Source organism: Carassius auratus, chromosome 8 (genome assembly GCF_003368295.1).
Source record: "Carassius auratus strain Wakin chromosome 8, ASM336829v1, whole genome shotgun sequence".
NCBI classification, from domain to species: domain Eukaryota; kingdom Metazoa; phylum Chordata; class Actinopteri; order Cypriniformes; family Cyprinidae; genus Carassius; species Carassius auratus.
The window spans coordinates 11,870,750-11,891,808 of NC_039250.1; the positions used below are offsets into that span (position 1 = coordinate 11,870,750).

Genomic DNA, 21,059 nt, shown 5'->3' on the forward strand with positions numbered 1-21,059 from the left:
ATGTCAGCTCTTGAAAGCTAGTGTTAATGTATATAGAAATGGGGATGAGTCACAGTGATTGCTGTTATAAATTAATCTCAGACAGGTTGCCAACCGTGGCTCTAATGAACGCTGGTTTACTATTTTGTTGGCCGTCAAATTACTCCAAAGAGAAATAATCCAAAAATTGCAAGTGTTAGATGAGCTAGTTATTCAAGAGTCCCTCTTGTGTATTTCGCAATGTAAAAAGCAATTCTGTTCCTTTAAATATTATGCACTCCTTTTTACTGTTTGCTTTTTCTTTTATTTATTTTCTGTCTTCGGTATATCAGACGTATCGCCTCTTCTAAACGTCTCTGATTTGTTTGACCCTTTTGAATTTCATAATACAGATCACATGAAATCTGAAAATCACTGATTTTCTTATTTTTAATAAATGTTTTGTGGAATATTTGATTTTGTGTCAAATTTCCAGTATATTTGACAGGAAATGATATACATTCACTCTGACTGTACTAGCTTAGACTCATTGGGTTTCTTCTAATATTTTGGAAATTCATTACTCATTTTAACTGCATTGTTACCAGTTTGCAGTGTCGAATTCATGAATAAAGATCAACAGGTTGTAATGTAGTTGTTTGAGTGGCTTTAAAGGTTTTGAACAAGGCCTGGTTAATACAATGAGTCTGAACAGGAACTGAGAAGAGGAGAGGGAAATCATTTTATATAAGCAGGGAATCCTTTTTGTAACTGGTTTTTGGAAGATGTGACTATAGATTTAGTGACGGAAGTAGTCATTAGTGTCCAGTATGATGGTGTTTTAACTGCCTCTACAGCATTAACACGTGCTTGTCTATTAAAGTCACCCAGAGGAGCTCTTATAGCCCCACTTCACAGTTAAATTGCTGTTTAAAGGGTTTTTACACAGCGGGCGTTTGTGTTCTTTCACTCAGTCATAAAAACCCTTTCAGCATCTTGTTTCATTTCCCCTTCTCTGACAATAATCTCACGTTTTACTAGCACATAATAGTCAAGTTTGTATGACATCATGCAACAGCTCCAGTTTTTTTGCCTCAATCTTTTTTATTCACCAGCATTATTACAGCTTGATTACCTGACATTAAATGTGTTAGATACAGTTAAACTAGAAGTATGTTAAACCTCCTGTATAATTCATAACACTGCACGTTGCATGTGATAAACAGTTAATTTATATTATGAAGCAAATTGTTCTTTATTAAATGTTTTCTAGTCATAACAATTGGGGTACAGTTCACTGTTATGATACAAAAATAATATATTTGGTTGGTCTTTACAAGATGGCCTAAACAAACTGCAAACTTCCATGAAGATATTAAAAGATACGCACTTCAGCTTGTTTTTAAAAAGAGCACTTATTACAGAAATAAAATACTTTAATAGAATATACTTGTGTAAATATAATTGCATGAACTTTACCATTAAATCAAAATGTGTTTCAATTTTAATATAAATTGATGTTAAGCCATGCATTTATATGAATATATCTATTTTAATCAAATGATTAACTTTACATTTCTACATGCAAAGTTTTATTGCATATTCTACGGGAAGTATATGCAAAATGCGTGAGCTAATAAATAAATCTAACAATAAATATAAAAAAAGAAATACTGTGTGAATACCATAGTTTTCTTAAAAACATGATAAAGGCATAACTTTACTTTGCATCACATGAATTCTGCTTACATATTTTAATTGAAAATTATTTTTGTAATAAGGTTTGATACTTTTTTGCAATATTTTTGCTATTTTGGCCCTTTTGAGACATAAGACATTTTGTTTTCATACTCGTATGCATCTATTTAATATAAGTTAAATTCATGTGTGTTTATTTACCCTGTTCCTGCCACAAAATGCATTAAAAACAGCACTTACATGCCCATTTTGTTCTTTAAATGACTTTCAAAGCTTGAAAAGAGCCAACTGCTTAAGTAGAAATAGAATATAAATGATAACACGTTCTCATCAGTGTTGTAAACAGTATCAAGAAAATGTTTAGATATTGTTCATATTTGAGGTAAACGAGGTATTGTAGTGCTCTTGTTTGTGCCACAGAAGTAGCTTGGTAAATATAAAGACGGTAATGCTTATCTGTAGTGTGTTTGAGTAACAAATAGCTGCTAAGCTTGTCTGAAAGATGCTAAAGAGCGCTGTAATGAAGTGAGCTTGGCTAATTCTTCCACTCAGGACATACAAACACACCTCCCTCCCCCCACCTTTACGGAAGTCATTAGCGCCTGACATCCATGACGGCGGCAATCAGCGTCCGTCTGCATTTTGGAGTGGTGAAAAGGCTTGCCCCCCATCCCCATTTTCACGCCTCTTAAGACTCTTTCATGGGCACAAGGGACACGTGACATGCTTTGTTATGTAAGGTGGTACCTTAAGTGTTCTGAGGATGCAACATCAAATAATGTGTGTGTAGACGGACAGAGATGGGCGGGGTTCCAATTAGAGTCAACAAAAGGGGCAAAAGTGAAAGAAAAACAAAAATAGGGTACTGAAAGATTAAAAAAAAAATTCTACACATCAGTATATTATGAGTCACCATGAGCCTTTTCGCACAGACTTTCAAAGTGCTCTCATTAACTTCTAGCAGATGTTTCTGTCTACTTCACTTCCCCTTGAACTGAACTTCTTTATGACTCATTGGATTCATTCATGTAAGCGTAATAGCTGCTAATTTCTTTCTTTGGAAAAGAAAAAGACCATGACCACAGCATCTTTGAAGATATTTACTGATCATTCTGAATTTCAGACATACAACATTGTCATTTCCAAACAGCATTTCATGTGAAATGTGACTCTCTTTTTTAAACAAAAATAATATTAAGTAGCAGCAAACGCAAACACAGAATAAATAGACATTTTAACAACAAAGCCAAGAAAACCAGTCTGTTCTAGGTCCTCGGTACGCATGAGTTTTCAGGTCAAAAGGTATCAAAAGTCTATTTCCAAACGTGTTTAATGCAGCACAATTGACAAGCACAGACTTTTTTTTTCAGTTAAACTGAAGCAGATTATTTATTTTCTATTTGCATTCAAGTTAACTCCTGAACGACATTCTAGTTAGTGCCACTTCCTCGTTACACTTTCGCTCAGTGTTTATCTGACGCGCGCAGACACCCCATCATCTGAAGATCCAGACCTCAACGTGCAAGACTTTAGAAAGCGTGCCATCTCCCGCTCACCAGCACGAGTAAGAGAACAGTGGGTATTGGCTCCAGTCCCCTACATTTCCGTGGTGATAGCCGTGATGGACGGCCTGGGTGCTGTATTCGGTGGGTAGGTGGTGATGGGGAGGTGGAGGAGGGGGGTATTGAGTGGATGCTGCCCCGCTCCACTGTCCCAGAGACTGTTCTGTGCTGTAGGGCGTGTAGAGAGGATGGTGGCCCAGCATACCTGGCTTGGCCTGGGCTATGGCCATGTTCAGCACCCCTGCGTAGTCCTGGTGCCCCGCGGAGGGATGTGGAGGGCAGGGAGGCAGGGCGAACTCAGGGGCGGAGGGCTTGCTGGAGGTGTCTTGATCGGGCACGGTGGCAACATCCGGCACTCGGGACTCAAGGCTGGAGCGGCTCCCACATCCACTGCTGCTGCCAACACTGGAGGAGGACGGCGAGGGCGACTTGCCATATTCATGAAATCTGTGAAAAGATTGAGAATATAACATCGTGACACAGACCAGGAGGAAAATAGCTTGGGAAGTCTTGTTTGAGGTCACGAGACTGTACCTGTAAGGCTGGTATGCGTTTTGTCCTGGTACGAGCTGCTCAGAGCTGTAAATGTCCCGAGGGTCTGCGCTCAGAGGGGACTCTGCACGGAGAGAGTGACCGCTGTCCCGGTCAGACGCACTTCTCCATGGAGAGTAGTGCTCGACCTTCACCACCGACTCTTTGTGACCCACATGTTCATCCTCAAGACCCTCACATGAGGACTGCTGGATATCTGAGGAGATATCAATGAGACTTTAATAAATTACAAATTAAACAACTATCTTAGAAAAAAAGAAAAAAAACTCATCAGCTAAGATGACTAAACTCAGGCTGCTAGTTAAAAGCCTGCAAATCCTGTACGTCCATGGAGATATTAATTGAAATGTAAAGACCATTACCTCGTGGGCTTCCATGTTCTGGTTCTTTTGAAAAGTTCATCTTCTTTGCAACTCTTTCAGGATCAGCCAGACTTCTGTTTGCTCGTCTGTCAAAGGACAATTGTAAACAATGTAAAAACTGTAAACAAATGTATTGAAATAATTGGAAATTTAAAAGATAGAATATATATTTGTTTTTATTTTTGTGATGGATTCCATTTTTAAATCAGTTTTTAGAGCGACAGGTCATGAAAAAAAAAAACACCAAGATAATCATACCTCTTAGAGTTTGTGCCCTCGTCTCTGAATCCTTTGGCAAAGGGGTTGTGGTCGATTTTCAACTTTGTAATCTGTGAGAGTAATCATGTAATGTAAGAGTGTTCTAATTAATGGTAATAAAAAAAATACCATTATCTATTCAACTTCAAAATGTATGCATAAGAACCTATACATGCTTCACCTAACATTATAAGAATCGGTGCTGTAACAACCATATATGTGACCCTGGACCCCAAAACCAGTCTCAAGTCGCTGGGGAATATTTTTAGCATTAACCAAAAAAACATTGTATGCATTGTAGCATGAGAAAGCATTGTATTTATACCAAAAATCATTAGGATATTAAGTAAAGATGATGTTTAATTAAGATATTTTGTCAGTTTCCTACTGTTAATAAATCAAAACTTCATTTTTGATTAGTAATATGCTTTGCTAAGAATACATTTGGACAGCTTTAAAGGAGATTTTCTCAGTATTTATATATTTTTTTAATTTTTGCACCCTCAGATTCCAGATTTTTCCAAATAGTTGTATCTCAGCCAAATATTGTCAAATCCTAACAAACCAAACATCAATGGAAAGCTTTTAGATGATTTATAAATCTCAATTTCAAAATATTTACAAATATTTACACTTAAGACCAGGTCCAGGATCACATATGATAAGGTGATGTGTCCCCACCCCAATTTCCAGAATAGTGTTCATTCAGTACGTTGCTGATTATCAAATTTTTATAAAACCCTTACCTTTGTGTTCTGGTATGCAGTGACAGCAGTGAAGGATGTCTCGGGGAAGGTAAAGGTTTGGAAGACGCTCCACCGTACACTGTACAGATCATCAGCCTGGACGATATGGAAACGCGGATGGTAGCGGTGCATGGAGTGAAGAATAATCTGAATTGAAATGAGAGACGTGGTTTAAATCAAAGTCAAATCACTATTAAACAAATGTAGGACTCAGAACAGCCACATACATGTCCATGCTGGTCCAGGGCATTGTTGGTAAGCTTGAGCTTTAGGAAGGACACAGGCTGCTTCATCCAGTGGCTGCCGGGAGCTGGTGAATCTGGGTGAAGGTACGTCCTGTAAGGCGGCTGAGGCTCAGACTTACCAGCCACCTCCCATTTGTCCTTGTTCCACTAAGGAAGAAGAAGCATGTCATGAAATAACTGAAGACAGAATAGTGAACTAGAGCTTCTAGATCGGACGTGACATAAGGTGCAGGGGTGTGAGAGTATGTGTTAACGAGAGTGTGTGTCGGGCCAAAACCCCCCAGTGGGCTCTGTAAAAACAGGAAGAGTTGGGGCTCTTTGAAGTTGAGGAGCCCAATCAGTGGTGAGAACGTTCTGGGGAGACACATGTGACAACGTCCCCCAACGCTCCAGCCGTTCACGGCTTATTCCCAATTCAACAGCTCTTCATTTCAATAGGACTCTAATCGTCTAGACTAGCCTGCGACCAGATCATTCAAATGGATAAGGCAACTTTCTTAGAATCTGGTTGGATTTTATGAGGTTTTGGTTCTAACCTTATATCTCAGACCATCTTCTGGCACCATGTCAACCAGTAAGATGTACTTCGCATATGGCACCAATCCAGACAAATTGATTTTGCAGTGTGGAAACATCCTCCTGTAATAAAAGCATACAAAAGTAAGCTTAGCTCAAAGAATTGAGGTCTCAGACGTATGTTAAGGTCAGTTTATAGAGTTTAGCTGATCCAAGACTTGTCGACAGATTGAGTTGTACATGGTTCTGAGACAGACCTGCCAGGTTTGGTGATGATCATCTCCGTGCCGATCTCATGGAAGGACCTCCACAGCTCGGGATCCTCCAGAGTCATTCGGATGTTGCCCTGGTGATAGGAATCCCCGACTCCAGTCATGGAAGGTGGAGGAGGGAGACTGAAATTGTGCTTGAGGTCTGAAGCAAGATGGAATATTTGAGATTTTCAGGCAATGGAATTTAATTCAGTGTAAAGCGAGTTAACAATGAAGCCAAGTCTGAAAATAAATGTTGCACACCAAGAGTAAGAGCCCTCAAGTTGCATTAGAGTTAAAAGTATTACTCACCTCTGATAGCCTGCATTTTTAAGGCTTCTCAAAGATGCCCTCCGGAAGAAAATGAGACGCACCAAATGATCTGAATGAGCAGTTTTTAGATGTTGTAATTAAAAATACAAGTTCTCCATAAGAACTCAAAGAGCTTGAGTTAATTCCAATGTTAAGTACAAGAATGAATGGGTTCAGTGTGTTGTGTCTGTCTTTTGCTTCTGCCACAGCGGAGGGGGTGTCCCTCACCTTTAAGTGGGATCTGGATGTGGGCGGGGCTTGGACCCCCATCTCCAGCCTTTGAAGTGACACAGTGACGAGTCAATGTCATGATCTCATTGGCCGATGGGAAGAATCAAAGAGAGTTAGCAGAGCCTTGATAGAGTCCCAACAGGAAGGGGACAAGCAGAGGAAACATGTCTTTATGAACTGCTAAAGGACTTGTAAGCAAATACGTACAGACCCAAAGTATACAGGATGGCAAATCAAGCACAAAATTCCCTTCATTAATTCAGCTAATGTGACTTCACCTTCTAATTGACAGCATTGACCCCTTCACACAAACATAATCTGACACACTCAGTGCTCATGTTTGCCAATTCACACACACATGTATCCATCCACTAATTCTCACTTATGCTACAGACACCAGGTCCTGATTTTAACAACCAGGTCAGACCATGGCAAATAATTTGAAATGCAATTGAAGTTGTCACTAGAGCATGAGGTTCTTGTGAACTTTTTTCTTTTCATACCTTCCAATCTTGGCCTTCACGCTGAATTTTAATGGAAGTGCTTACAGAACTTTAGCCCTTGGTTTAAACACATCATCTTCCATCATGAAGAAACTACAAAAGACCACACAGAACCATCTTAACCTCCATTACCTTTAGGTTTGGTCGCGGTTATCTTTTGTCAACAGCAGTTTTGAGACAAATATTGACATACGGTCTTAAAACTAAAGCTTCTTAATGGTTCATTGAATCCCTAAGAAATACCTTTCTTATCAAGAATACTGGTTCAGAGTGGCTTTATGGTTCTTTGGAGATTCAAATATTCTTGATATTGTATTGAAAATATCAGATCTGATTTTTAGGATCTACTTTTTGTTTTAGGAATCACCTTTTAAAAGAGAGGAAATAAATAGGTTTCTTGAAATTGTGAAACTTAAAACATTCTGCTATGGCATGCTGGAAAATCATTTTTGGTACTTATTTGAACCTTTGTTTTCAGGGGATTGAGTTTAACACTCTTAAAGACAAAGTTTCCAAAGGTTTTTGCAGCAGCGGTGCCATAGAATAAACATTTTTGGTCACCCAAAGAACATTTTAGTGAGCAGTTCTTAAAAGAACCATTTTCTTGGTGTGAAGAGAATTCTAAAGTAATGGAATGGAAACATTCATGGACTTTAAAGGTTATTTTTGGAACCATAGAAGGCAATAAGGAACCTTTATAGAGAATGTTTGAAGACTCTTTGCATGTTTTAAATTTTCAAAAACAAACTGTTTTGAGGGATTTCCCAAATAAATTATGGAATATCAAGTACATGATTCTGACTGTATCATCTCACTGAATGTCTCAGTGAAAGTGCACCACATAAAGGCATTATGGAAAGCAAACCCTGGGGCAAATCTGCAGGTGAGGTTTACCTGAGAATGAGCCTGTGGATGTGTGTGTGGTGGGAGGGAGGGGTTGTGTATTCAGGGTGTCTAGACATGACCGTTCCTTGATGCTTAATCTCATTAGGAAGAAATGCTCTCTGAAGGCAGCAGGCTTTCTATTCATGCAGAGAGATACATAAATAGAGACAGAAAAAAAGAAAGATGGATCCAAAATAAATGGGAATGTTCAAGTGGTTTACAGCCTGTTAGCACCATTTCATTGCAGTTTTCTTGTCCTTTTTTTAAGAATAGGGAGAGCTTACTGAATTTCTGGGATTGTTATGTCTCTGTGACTATAAGCTGAAATGAGTGCTTGACTGACTGTTGACAAATTGATCTGCAAGCAGATGTGTGTTTGTTCCTCTGTGCTTCTTTGGTAAAATTGGAAGGGTTGATTTATATTTTTGATAATTAGAATCGAGATAGTAGGGAGTACTGGAAATTATGGGGAAATGGGAGGAGTTGAACGCTTAAAGATTATAAATGGGATCAAATAGATAAAAAATAAAAAAAGTTACAACAAATAATAAAATCCACAACTTGAATCGATTAATCACTATTTCTTGTTTAATTTGTGACACTGATCTTGTGAACTCAACAGACACTTCAATAAAAATCAAAAATTATTTCTTATTTAAAAATTAAAAGAATGATTTAAGATTTTAAAAATTAAAGTTATAAGAAACATTGTTTAAATATTAAATATATATTCTGCTATATTTCTAGGTAGCTTTGTGACATTGACCATGTCCGTTCATAAAAATCCGTGATTCCTTCCCATTTAAAAATGAAAAGGAACTTTTACGATTCTTAAAATAAAAATGATGACAAATAAAAAAAAAACTTATAATATAAAATGAATTTAAAAATATTAAAGATTCTGTAATATTTCTAGGTTGATTTGTAACATTTATCATGGGGACTCAAGTATCTCAACTTCTGCTGGCTTTACAGTGAAAGGGGGACAAACCAAATAAAAAATATTTGGAATATTAGTGTTTCCATATTAATGGAAGGAAATAAACATTAATACTTGAAAATTAATTGCTGTTTTTCCAGGTAGTACTTTACCTTACATAATTCTTAGTTGATTTCAATCCAAACCAAATAGAAAACTTTAGGGTTGATTCAAAACATGTCCCATATGCAGTTGCTTTAGGGGTGTTTTAAAAACAGGAATTGAATGAGACAGAGGCAGAACTGATGACTATTGACTGGTTCTGATGTTTTAGTCATCAGAAAACACAATCCACAGTTTGTGCTCTTTCTCCACCCTTGCATAGAGTACTGTTAGCACAACTCTTTCTCATGCTAAACGCTAACTCCAGCAAAACAGACTCTTAATCACCGCCATTTCCTACATTTGCAAGAACTCTCAAAGGACCGAAGCATTTGAGAACAAATACTGCCATATAAAAGATGATCGCTAAGACCATTCGCATGACGACATAATGTCTTATTGTTGATGCATACTGTGAATACGTATAGGCACTGGAAGAGATGGATATCAGATTAATTTTTAACATATGTAAAGTCCTTTTATAGTTTATTATACATTAGATGGCATATAAAGTAAGATACATGATAATAATGTTTCTTCCCATTCGTGGAATCATTTATAAATTAGCTATTAATGTATAATAAATGTGTTATAACACATAGTCAGTCTTGAGTGCATTTTTCCCCTATTGATTAATGTCAAATGATCCTGAAGCTTGTTTTAACTGTTGTTTTTAGTGGCTGCAATAAAAAAGATTAAAACACTTGTTCTTAAAGAAGTGGTTAAATCAGAGATGCCTTTTTTACGAGCTAAAAGCCCTCAAAAGCTGGAAACGTATTGATTGGGAATCTAAGGTAGTTTAGAAGGATCTGTGTTAGTCTTACACTCAAATTCCTCTACACAAAGTAAAGAAGAGCATCAAAAATCCCTCACACCTCAGAGTCACTCTGGAGATTAACATTGCGAGGCCTAAACCTGGAGAAAACGGCAGAAGACATTAGCCAAACACACGCTCCGCTATTGCTCCATCATGAAGGTGTGATGGCCAGGTTTCATTTCCTTCACCTGATACTGGTCAGTATGATTCACACATGGCGCGTGGCTCTCCTCACTCCTCTGAGATTACGCACACATTGCTGCAAGACTAATGTATAGTTTTCCTAAACTTAATCCACCGGTAACATGCTGATATTGGCACTCATGCTAATTATCATAATGTATGATCAGAGTGAAATGTTTCAAACATTTTACTCTACAGTAGATTAGGTTTGTCTTTGGTGTAAATGACTGGAGTAACTTTAGTAGTTATTACAATATTAAGTAATTCAATTAGATTACATTTTTCCTGTGAATTTGCGCTATTGTACTATTGAAATTGAATCATGCACTTTCCCTCAGTTTCATTTTTAAGTCAAAATCATTATTTTACCTCTTACAATCCTTTAGACTTCCAGAGTAAAAAGTCCTTTTTGTAGATTATCATAACTTAAAATCTTCCTTGTGACGAGACAATTAAATTACACTCGATGAATTTTATAAGCCATCAACAACCATTTCAGTTTAAATGGTTTGGATGCAATAGGGGTCAGATCTTCACGCTTTTTTTTTAGCTTAGCATAAGCTAGCGTGTGAAGAGCTAATGCTGTCATTTGAAACGAGTCAGTTGTTGAAACGGACACCAGTGCTTATAAGCATGGAAATCACACACATTAGACACATTTAATTATGGTAACAGACTTTACCCTATATTTCTCAAAGAATATATACAGCCGATAGACAAACATACAGCCCATGAGGCTAAATATTCTTCGGTTTCAAGAAACCAATGCCATGGTATAGTGACACAGCAAACGTGAGCTGCGAAAGGTCAAACTTCCTCTCACTGACTTTTGCTTAACCATCCAAATCAGTGAAGTGCATCATAAAATTATCCATATCCCCTTTGATCAGGTTAAAACATCATTAATGTGTAACTGAAAACACATGGCTGCTCTTTAGAGGAAACGTATGGTTCCGTGAAGTGTCGTGTCTAAACGTTACTGAAGGTTTCCTACTGTAGACCCCACAGGGATCAAGAGAGTCCCACTGGGACTGGGCTGGGTCACCCCACACTCACGCTGGGCTTCATGTGTTAACTCTGCGACTCCAGCAGCTGATCTCAAACCAGTTTGGCTGCTGGCTTTTAGGACGGGTGACAGTTTGGGTGAGAGAGAGAGAGAGAGAGAGAGAGAGAATTAAAGGATGGAAAGTTCAGAAAGGACGCACTGGATGAACTGGCAATGTCACGGCCAAGACCACAACAAATCCTTTCTTTCTGCTTTACGCTGCATTTTGGCCCACAAGAATGAAGAAATTGTGTATTCTTATAACGCCAAGTTAATCGTATAGTCTCTAAGAGAGGTTTATTTATCTGAGAGTCAAAGCATTTCAATTTGGAGGACATTCTGGAAAGAATCAAAGACTGTCACTAGGTCGGACACTCAGCATGTCTTAAATCTTCCCTTTCCTCCAGCTCAGCTCAGCTCTGCACCCATCCCATATCGCAGACACTAAAGTCAGGAGGTGTTAGGCACCTCTGCCATTTGCTGCACCTTGTGTGGACGTATCGTCACTCAATAGCTTAACAGCTGCCAATACACAGGCGCTCCGGGCTGGGATCAGACGGCTGTGGGGTCTATAAAGAGCCCCCCCGCGATGAGCCGACGAGAAATCTCACACCTTTCACTGCATTAGCCATGCAATCTTCCCTTTTGATGCTCTAACTGGCCACTTTAAATGCTCAGGTACGGCCGTCAGGGGGGACAACGAGGAGGTTAAACTGGATCATTTCTGGAAAAGTGGGGTTTCAAAATGTGAAATGAAATGAAGTAAATGAATGGCACAATCACACTGAACTGGCACCAAGCATTTACAGGATTCCCATAGTGTTTGTTCCCTGAATTTCCCCCTAGTTGTTCTTGCTCACTGGAGAAGGTTATTTGGTTTTAAAACCATGAATTGCATGCAAAAATGTACACATTAAATGAAATGCAGAATGCAATGGTGTGGAAGTTCAATATTTTATTCGGAATACAACATAGATGACATATCAAATGTTTTAACTGAGAAAATGTATAATTTGAAGGGAAAATAAGTTAAGTTGATTTCATGGCAACAACAGATCTAAAAAATGTTTACCACCGTGTGGCATCCCTTCTTTTTATAACAGGCTGCAAACGTTCCACTCTTTGTTATAATTGCAGCCATTTGCTAAAATCATTTAAGTGCATTTTTCCCCTCAATGTACACACAGCACCCCATACTGACAGAAAAACACAGAATTGTTAACATTTTTGCATATTTATTTAAAAAGAAAAACTGAAATATCACATGGTCCTAAGTATTCAGACCCTTTTATTTAGTAGAAGCACCCTTTTGATCTAATACAGCCATGCGTCTTTTTGGGAATGATGCAACAAGTTTTTCACACCTGGATTTGGGGATTCTCTGCTATTCCTCCTTGCAGTTCCTCTCCAGTTCTGTCAGGTTGGATGGTAAACGTTGGTGGACAGCCATTTTCAGGTCTCTCCAGAGATGCTCAATTGGGTTTAAGGCTCTAGCTCAATTGGGTTTAGGGCTCTAGCTGGGCCATTCAAGAACAGTCACAGAGTTGTTGTGAAGCCACTCCTTCATTATTTTAGCTGTAACCTTTCCGGAAAACTTTCCGAAACTTGTGACAAACCGGAAGGAGTATTTTTGGAACAGAAATACTCCTTCAAACATACAACTTAATTTTTGCATGGTAATCCAAAATAGCATGGTAATCCAACTCTTTAACAGTGTAAAAAACTCAGTATGCATGAAATAGCATTTCACCCCCCTTTAATAAATGTGCAAAAATGTCAACAATTCTGCGTTTTTCTGTCAATATGGGGTGCTGTGTATACATTAATGAGGGGGAAAAAAAGAAATGAAATGATTTTAGCAAATGTGTGCAATATAACAAAGAGTGAAAAATTTAAAGGTGTCTGAAAACTTGCCGTACCCACTGTACCTTTGAGCATTGATGGTGCCTTTCTAGATGTGTAAGCTGCCCACGCCACAAGCACTCCAACCATCAGAGATTCAGGCTTCTGAACTGAGCGCTGATAACAACTTGGGTTTTCCTTGTCCTCTTTAGTCCAGATGACAGTTTTCCAAAAAGAAATTCAAATTTTGATTCGTCTGACCACAGAACAGTTTTCTACTTTGCCACAGTCCATTTTAAACGAGCCTTGGCCCAGAGAAGACGCCTGCGCTCCCGGATCATGTTTAGATATGTTTTTGTTTTTACCTATAGAGGTTTAGCCGGCAACTGCAAATTGCACTGTGGATTGTGTTCAGGACAATGTTTTCTGGAAGTATTCCTGAGCCCATGTTGTAATTTCCATTACAGTATCATTCCTGTATGTGATGCAGAGCCGTCTGAGAGCCTGAAGATCAAGGGCATGCAGGATGGTTTTACAGCCTTGACCCTTACGCACAGAGATTGTTCCAGATTCTCTGAATCTTTGGATGATATTATGCACTGTAGTTGATGATAACTTCAAACTCTTTGCAATTTTTCTTGGAGAAACTCCTTGCTGATATTGCTCCACTATTTTTCGCCACAGCATTGGGGAAATTGGTGATCCTCTGCCCATCTTGACTTCTGAGAGACACTGCCACTCTGAGAGGCTCTTTTTATACCCAATCATGTTGCCAATTGACCTAATAAGTTGCAAATTGGTCCTCCAGCTGTTCCTTATATATGTACATTTGACTTTTCCAGCCTCTTATTGCTAGCTGTCCCAACTTTTTTGAAATGTGTAGCTCTCATGAAATCCAAAGTGAGACAATATTTAGCATGACATTTCAAAATGTCTCACTTTCAACATTTGATATGTTATCTATATTCTATTGTGAAAAAAATATAAGTTTATGAGGTTTGTAAACTATTCCATTCCCTTTTTACTCATAATTTGTACAGTGTCCCAACTTTTTTGGAATCTGGTTTGTGTGTGTATATATATATATATATATATATTTATATAATATTTTTTTATCCAATGCAAATCAGCTTTATTAGAAGTAGAACTTAAACTCATTTTTTAAGTTAAAGTTTTTATCTAGTATTTATATTTTTTCATATTTTATTTCAATTATGATTATTATTATTATTTGTAATTTTAGAATTTGCTCACGATACCAACTAAAAAGATGCTGTTTGTTTTTCCAGTATATTTAGCATATGATTAAAATACCATCAACATGTCAGGACATGTCATTGAGTACCATTTACTACAAGAAATAGCCCAAGGCTACTTGGCTCATTCACCTGAAGTAAAGGCTAGTTTCCTTACAGCGCTCATCTAAACTGCCTCAACCCATGACCCAACAGAACTACATATTGGCTTTAATTTAGACCAAATTCCAAGTATACATTATGTATCATAAGTATTCAGTCAGATGGAGGCCAGCGGACACACACACGAGGCAAACAATCACCACCTACCCCCACATCCCCTAAAAAAGATCTGACACACATTTGGTCCTGTACGTAAGAAAACAAACCCAGAGTGTAGTATGCCTGACAAAGGGACTAAATGACACATTGGCAGCAGTTCATAAGAAACCTCTGGGAGCTGCTAATGGGGCTTAATGGCCTTCCTCAAGTTTGAGGGCTTCACACCAGCCTGGACTCAGCCTTTGACATGGCCTAGCTAAAAGACGGGGTGGTCTTCAGCCCAAGAGGATTGCAGGATGACTTTAAGGAGCTGATGTCATCACTTCTCATAAACTCCCTTTATGGAATAAATGTCCAAAACTGGAGGGATTTTATAGAAACAGCATGCATGTGTATACACAAAATCATCTACGAATGGGTAACTTGTGGTAATAAAATGTGTACACTAGCATTAGATCAAAACTCTGTGATGTCTGTGTAATCACAAAAAAATAACCAAACAACAAAGATCAGGTAAAAATGTTGTAAGTGTATTTTTGGTTTTGTGATGCAGCAAGTCAGAAATATCAACCTTCTCAGAAAAATAAGCCTGAGGACAGCAATACCCCATAAACCTCCGTCCCTAGAGACCAGAGCATATATCCACTTACATTCATAACACCAGCAAAGAAACAGCATACAAAAGACAACAACAAACAAAATATTATTTTACAAAGAGGAAAAAATAGAAACATCTCTTTATCTGTTTACAGGTAGTTTGGTCACACATGCCCAGTGCATCGAAACATTTCATCCCGTCAAAGTCTTTTCTTCTTGTATTGAAAAATTCTGCACTCAAAAAAATACTGGTAGCTATTTATCTGTCTACAAGTAGAAAACGTTCTGTAAAAAACATTCCTCCGTCTAAATTTTTCCGTAGAACAGAACTGGAAATGATCTGGTGGGGAAACACGACCAGCACCACCACGAGCGACGTCCACATACAGACACGTCACGACAAAATCATCGACTTGAAAAGAAAATCACCAATGTAATGCTCCAGGAGAAAGCAGTGCTCCTCCAAATTGAAACAAAATCCCACACGTCAAGAACATAATCTCAATACAACTAACGTTTGGGCATTTCTCTTTGGTAAAAGGAAAAATTTACCCCAAAAGTAAGTTTCATTCTTCATTTCCTTACTAGCTTGTCAATATAAACTCTAAATGGAGATGTTTGGCAGGATTTTCATGCTACTCTTTTCCATAAAATAAAAGTGAATGGTGAACAAAGACTCACACTGCAAACACTGCAGTTCATATGTCTTATGTAAAATATTTCAAGATTTCAAAGGCATTTGATAGTCTTTTTTGAAGAACAGTCCAAAATGTAATTCATTATTCACTGAAAATCAGTTTGATGTACCATACCGGAATATACACAAATGTCAATGAGATCTCAGAGCGGCAGCAGAGGAGATATTAAATTGCTTACATTTCAGTCTGTATCTCATGCAAAAGTATCAAATGCCTTGGAATATCATGCACAAGTTATAAGCATTTTTTAGTGCTTTTAGTCATTTTTGGACCCTGACACCCTCTGGTCTCCATCCACTTTCATTGTATGGAAAAGAGCAGCGTGAACATTCCATTAACTTTCTCTTTCTGTGTTCCACACAAAAACAATACGAGTATAGTAAATGATAAACAAAATGCCATTTTTGGGTGAAATTATTTAAAGATTGTTTTAAAAAGCCAAAAATAAGGGATCAGCACCATTTCTAAACACTTATTTCCAAAATTTGTAATTTATACATCTTGGCATAATCTTGAAAAGAAAAGAAAAATGAAACATTAAGTAAATTCTTCGGTAGCTAGTTCAATCACATTCTTCCTTCAATTGTGATACGAATAATAGTCACATCTTCTCAGTGCTGGTGATAAAACTGACATGTTTACCCTTTCAGTTTATGATCCTCAATAGGAAATATAATAAAACTACAAATGAAAACATGAAATCAGGAAAAAAAAAGGTGTGACAGAAACGGTAACACAACTCAAATGGAACTTGTGGGGGCTTAAAAACTCCCAATATATATATATGATCACCAACACAGTAATCAATCATTGAAATCTTGTGATGCTGTGAAGAATCTTTAAAAGCACGTAGCTAAAGCATGGACAACCGATCAAACTTGATGCTCCGTGCACAAACACATAAGCAGGAAAACAGAGATACATGTCCTGTACACACGGCTGTTAAAAAAAAAAAAAGAAACAACCTTTGCATGCTGATATCTCCACATTTGGTTACAATGCCATTAAAACTTGGTAGTGATATGAATCATGTTTTTTTTTTTTTTACCAAACGTCAAGCACAGTTTACTTCCTCTAAAATCTGTAAACAACACTGTGATGGATTTAATGCCCAGGAAACTCTGAGGGAGTAAATTGCATTACACAAACTGTCAATATTACATAATCCATCCTTTAGGAAAGGATTTTGTACTGACATTTGTACATGATTCCACTGTGTGAGCGTCGTTTTCAGTACAAATGGCACTTTGCAGGATCGTGCACAACAACAAAAAAACGTAGCAGCAGAGGAGCAAACCAACGGGTCACAAGTGCCAGGGTGGGAAAAAGCCCTTTCCATGAAAAACGTGCATTCGGCAGAGAAAAAATATGCTAAAGAAAAAACGTCATTGATTAGCTACAGCTACACAATTAAACAAGGAGATTTCGCTTCAGAGCTCAGCTTGACCGTTCAGATGTCCATGTAGTCATCTTCCTCATCCGACTCGCTTTCCAGAGAGGATTCCTGACTCGACGTCTCCTGCACCTCTAAAGCAGGCTGAGCGAGAGTGTCTTTCTTCACGTTAGCTGCCGACTGAGAGGACAGGATCACATTCTGATGGGAAAACCAGACAAAGACAAGGAAATACTTTCAAATACCAGATTCCAGATATGTTGTGAGACACTGTGTCTGAAGACAGGGCTATTCTGCTTTCCACTGAAATAGGAATGAATATCAGCCACACAAGAACACCTACCTTGAGTTTTTGCTTGGTCTCCTCAGAGATGCTACCCTTCGGGGAGAGCAGGGTGGGCGTGGGGGGCGTGACTGTTATCTCTGGGGGGAATTTAGTGACAGTGGAGGGGATCACCAGTTTGGGCATGTTGGGAGGAATTCTGGCCCGGATGCGACTCGCATCTGCCTGCTTTGACTCGTCACTTTCTGTAAAAAATCATTGACAAAATAAAAGCATTGGAAAATGTGGGTAATTAAAGTAGAGATTATATTTGTATAATAATATATTAGAGATAATATATTTATAATAATATATTAATTATTATTTTTATTAATTATTGTGGGGGAAGTTGTGGCCTAGTGGTTAGAGAGTTTGACTCCTAACCCTAGGGTTGCGGGTTCGAGTCTTGGGTCAGCAATACCACGACTGCACGTCCTGATTTTGCTGAGTTAGATGTGTTCCTAGGTCAACATATTTTGTTGACCCTGGAACAACATTTTACTCCAAAAATATATTGTTGACCATTTGCCTACACTTAAACCTAACCCTAACCGTGAGAAATCCCTAAAATCAGAGGAAATGATAGATGAATGACACTGATGTACAAGCACCAAACACTGATTTTAAGCGTAAACTTCACAAAATCTATAAACTGGTTCTTCAAATCTGATTGGTTAATCATAATGTTGTCCCAGGAACATGTGTCACTTGGTAAAATCAGGTTCTGCACAACAACTGAGCTGCCCTTGAGAAAGATATTTTCTCAGGACCCTTCAATGAACAAAGTTCACAAAGGCAGCGTTTTGTAACACTATAAAAGTCTCTATAGCTGTCTTTTTTTGAATGCGTCCTTGGAAGATAAAATATTAGCTGCTTAAATAAATGGGAGAAAAGCTCTGATTTGTGAGCAGACGTTACCTGTGCTGGTGTGTGTTGAGCAGGACGGGGGCTCGTGTGTGCTGGGAATCTGAGAGACGGTGGCCATCTTCATCTGCTGGCACAGATGGGACTCCTGCTGGCGGTACAGCAGACCCTCAGTAACCGGCTCCTCTCTGTCCTCTGCAGACACAAACACAGAGACACGCGCCATTAGTAAACAGATCATTTAGACCCAAACATTTTGTGTCAGCAATATCAACTGAATTCTGTATTACTGCATCAAATGCATAATGCCTATTAGTTTTTATATACTATTACAGCATTTATTAGTATTTTGAATTAACACTGATTTTTAAATCTGCAGTTAAATTTGATTACATTTGTTATTTATTTCTATTCGGCGTAATATTTCAGTTTTATTTATTTCAGTTTTTCGCTTAAATTTCTTTCAGTGAGCTGCAAATTTAATTTCTACCTTTTTTAATGTTTAGCCATTTTCTAATGACTATATTTTGTTTATTAAGCTTTTGTTTGATGCAGGTTATTGACTTTAATGCCTGCATTTATTTTTCAGTCTTCACTAAAGTGTCGGAATAAAATATGTCCACTGACTATAAACAATAATTCAGTGCCAGTGTCTCTGTGCATCTAAGTATGTTTAGGGTGACCATGTCATTTGAATTTGACGAGGTTTAATATGCTGCAAACTGCGACTGGATTTCCTGTGTTTATGTAGTAGTGCATGCACTTTCATGTGGCTTCAAGGACACACACAGAGCCTTTCTGCTGTATACATGCACACCTAACACAATCATGTACTCTGGTGCTTCATCCTTGTTTCCCTAGCAACGGAGTATGCAGCAAAGAACTCATCTGTCTAAACGAGACACAGTGAACACACACGTCTTTCTGCATGTGTATCTTAGAGGAAGAAATCAGACAGACTCAACTTGCTCTATAAGTAATGAGAGTTTTGATGAAGTTATAAGCTGCATGTTGATCCCTAGCATGCAGTGGTGGTTACATAAAGTATAAATCATAAACAGTGTTTAATTTCATGATCAAACACGCCCTCTGCTGGACACATGTGGACACCGTCAAATGAGTGTCAAACCAAAGCAGTGCATGATAACTGGACAGCTGATAAGTGTACTAATTTAAACCTGCACACTCACTAATCATGCTGTACTAATAAGTATACAAATTATATATTGCACAATATGCAGTGAATAGAATGCTATTTTAGTATGCTACGTGTTATACACAGTAGATTTATTTCAAAATGATTTCAGTATTTTAAAAGCAAACAAGAAAGCCTATAGATGCCATACCTGTGTGACGCAAGAAGGCCATGCTTGCTATTGGCTGGCAGGGCGTCTTTCTCTGTTGTGATTGGTCGGGTTGGCTGGAGGGCGTGCAGTGGAGCTGTGTTGCAGTGCTGTGTGTCTGCGGCTGTATGAGGAGCGGTCGAGAGCTCTTGTTCAGGTCCTGCGCTGGTGCTGGATGCGTGTGAGTGTGGAGGCACGGCGTGGAGAACGATGCTGGGAAGAAGAGGTCTCGCTGGTCTTTACTAAGCTTGGGAGTGCTGGGTGCATCACTGGAGCTCTGAGAGACAGATGGGACAGAAAAACAGAGCCATGAGTTGACATCATCCCTTTCAAAACGGAAATGGAGCCAGAGAAAAAGTGACTCAAAGAAAGAAACAGTAAGAGAAACAAAGTTTGAAATAAGTTAATGACCTTCTTGCACAACGTATTATTAATAACCATTATAAATGAAAATGTTTCTGTTTAAATGCATCTTAAAATGTAATTTATTACTGTGATGTAAAGCTGAGTTTTCAGCATCATTCCTCCAGTCTTCAGTGTCACATGATCCTTCAGAAATCATTCTAATATGCTGATTTGCTGCTCAAGAAAAACATTTGTTGCGTCTTATTTTTATGGAAACTGTGATACAATTTTTCATGATTCTTGGGTTAATAAAAAACAAAACAGCGTCTTTTGAAACATTTCAAAAGTATTTGCTGTCACCTTTAAAAGCATTAACTGTCACAGCTCAATGCATCCTTGCCGAAAAAAAACAAAAACAAAAACATAATTTCAAAAAAATTCTGTCCCCCAAACTTTTAAACTACTGTATTTCTGAGATGATAACTAACTAAATTATAAACTTTTAATGAGGTCATGCCGTTGCATACTACAGTTTTAAAATAAACTATTACAAACCAAATAATATTCGACAAGCGGCATTTAGCTCTTAGAATTAGTACAACAGCAATACAGCCACTAAAACAACCAATCAATGAGCAGGAAACACACTTGTTGAGCAAATATCCAATCAAAAGCTCATGCTACAAACTTAAACATCCAATCAGCTGCATCCGTGAAGCCTACCTGTGAACTAGTGTTTGGTTCCTCTCTCAAGATGGACGATTCAGTAGACGCTCAGCAGAACAAGCAAGCGAACGGGCAAACCAACTAAACAGCTCTGGGTCCTGTGTGTGTGTGTGTGTGTGTGTATAGAGAGAAGAGCTCAGGGACACACTCACAGCTCCACAAACAAACTACACCACAACAGAACCAGCTGTCGCTATAGCAACAAAG

The 21,059-nt window shown here is 38.2% G+C and overlaps 2 protein-coding genes across 4 annotated transcripts in view; both read right to left on the minus strand.

Moving 5' to 3' along the window:
* Positions 1 to 2,743: 2,743 nt before the first annotated feature.
* Positions 2,744 to 6,676, minus strand: tbx16 (T-box transcription factor 16). The gene is made up of 9 exons (XM_026269686.1): positions 6,461 to 6,676; positions 6,155 to 6,311; positions 5,918 to 6,020; positions 5,364 to 5,528; positions 5,137 to 5,283; positions 4,391 to 4,461; positions 4,133 to 4,218; positions 3,753 to 3,966; positions 2,744 to 3,665 (listed from the first exon to the last, which is right to left on the minus strand). Exons 1-9 carry the CDS (start codon positions 6,474 to 6,476, stop codon positions 3,209 to 3,211), a joined length of 1,416 nt encoding a protein of 471 aa, XP_026125471.1. The 5' UTR covers positions 6,477 to 6,676; the 3' UTR covers positions 2,744 to 3,208.
* An 8,397-nt stretch (positions 6,677 to 15,073) lies between these two features.
* The window catches only part of LOC113107286 (calcineurin-binding protein cabin-1-like), a 56,094-nt gene continuing 50,108 nt past the window's right edge, over positions 15,074 to 21,059 (minus strand). For all 3 annotated transcript variants that reach the window (XM_026269687.1, XM_026269688.1, XM_026269689.1), the window contains 4 exons: positions 19,785 to 20,058; positions 18,493 to 18,633; positions 17,596 to 17,780; positions 15,074 to 17,453 (listed from right to left, as the gene is read on the minus strand). In XM_026269687.1, coding sequence (XP_026125472.1) covers positions 17,310 to 17,453; positions 17,596 to 17,780; positions 18,493 to 18,633; positions 19,785 to 20,058 — 744 coding nt within the window. In that variant the 3' untranslated portion in view covers positions 15,074 to 17,309. The remainder of the gene's footprint in view (positions 17,454 to 17,595; positions 17,781 to 18,492; positions 18,634 to 19,784; positions 20,059 to 21,059) is intronic.

Bases quoted from the DNA above. Each gene is read 5' to 3' on its own strand.
- tbx16 (XM_026269686.1), bottom strand. The intron at 5,284-5,363 runs GTATGTGGCTGT...ATTTCAATTCAG, and splicing joins CCCTGGACCAGCATGGACAT to ATTATTCTTCACTCCATGCA. The intron at 4,219-4,390 runs GTATGATTATCT...GTCCTTTGACAG, and splicing joins GAGGGCACAAACTCTAAGAG to ACGAGCAAACAGAAGTCTGG.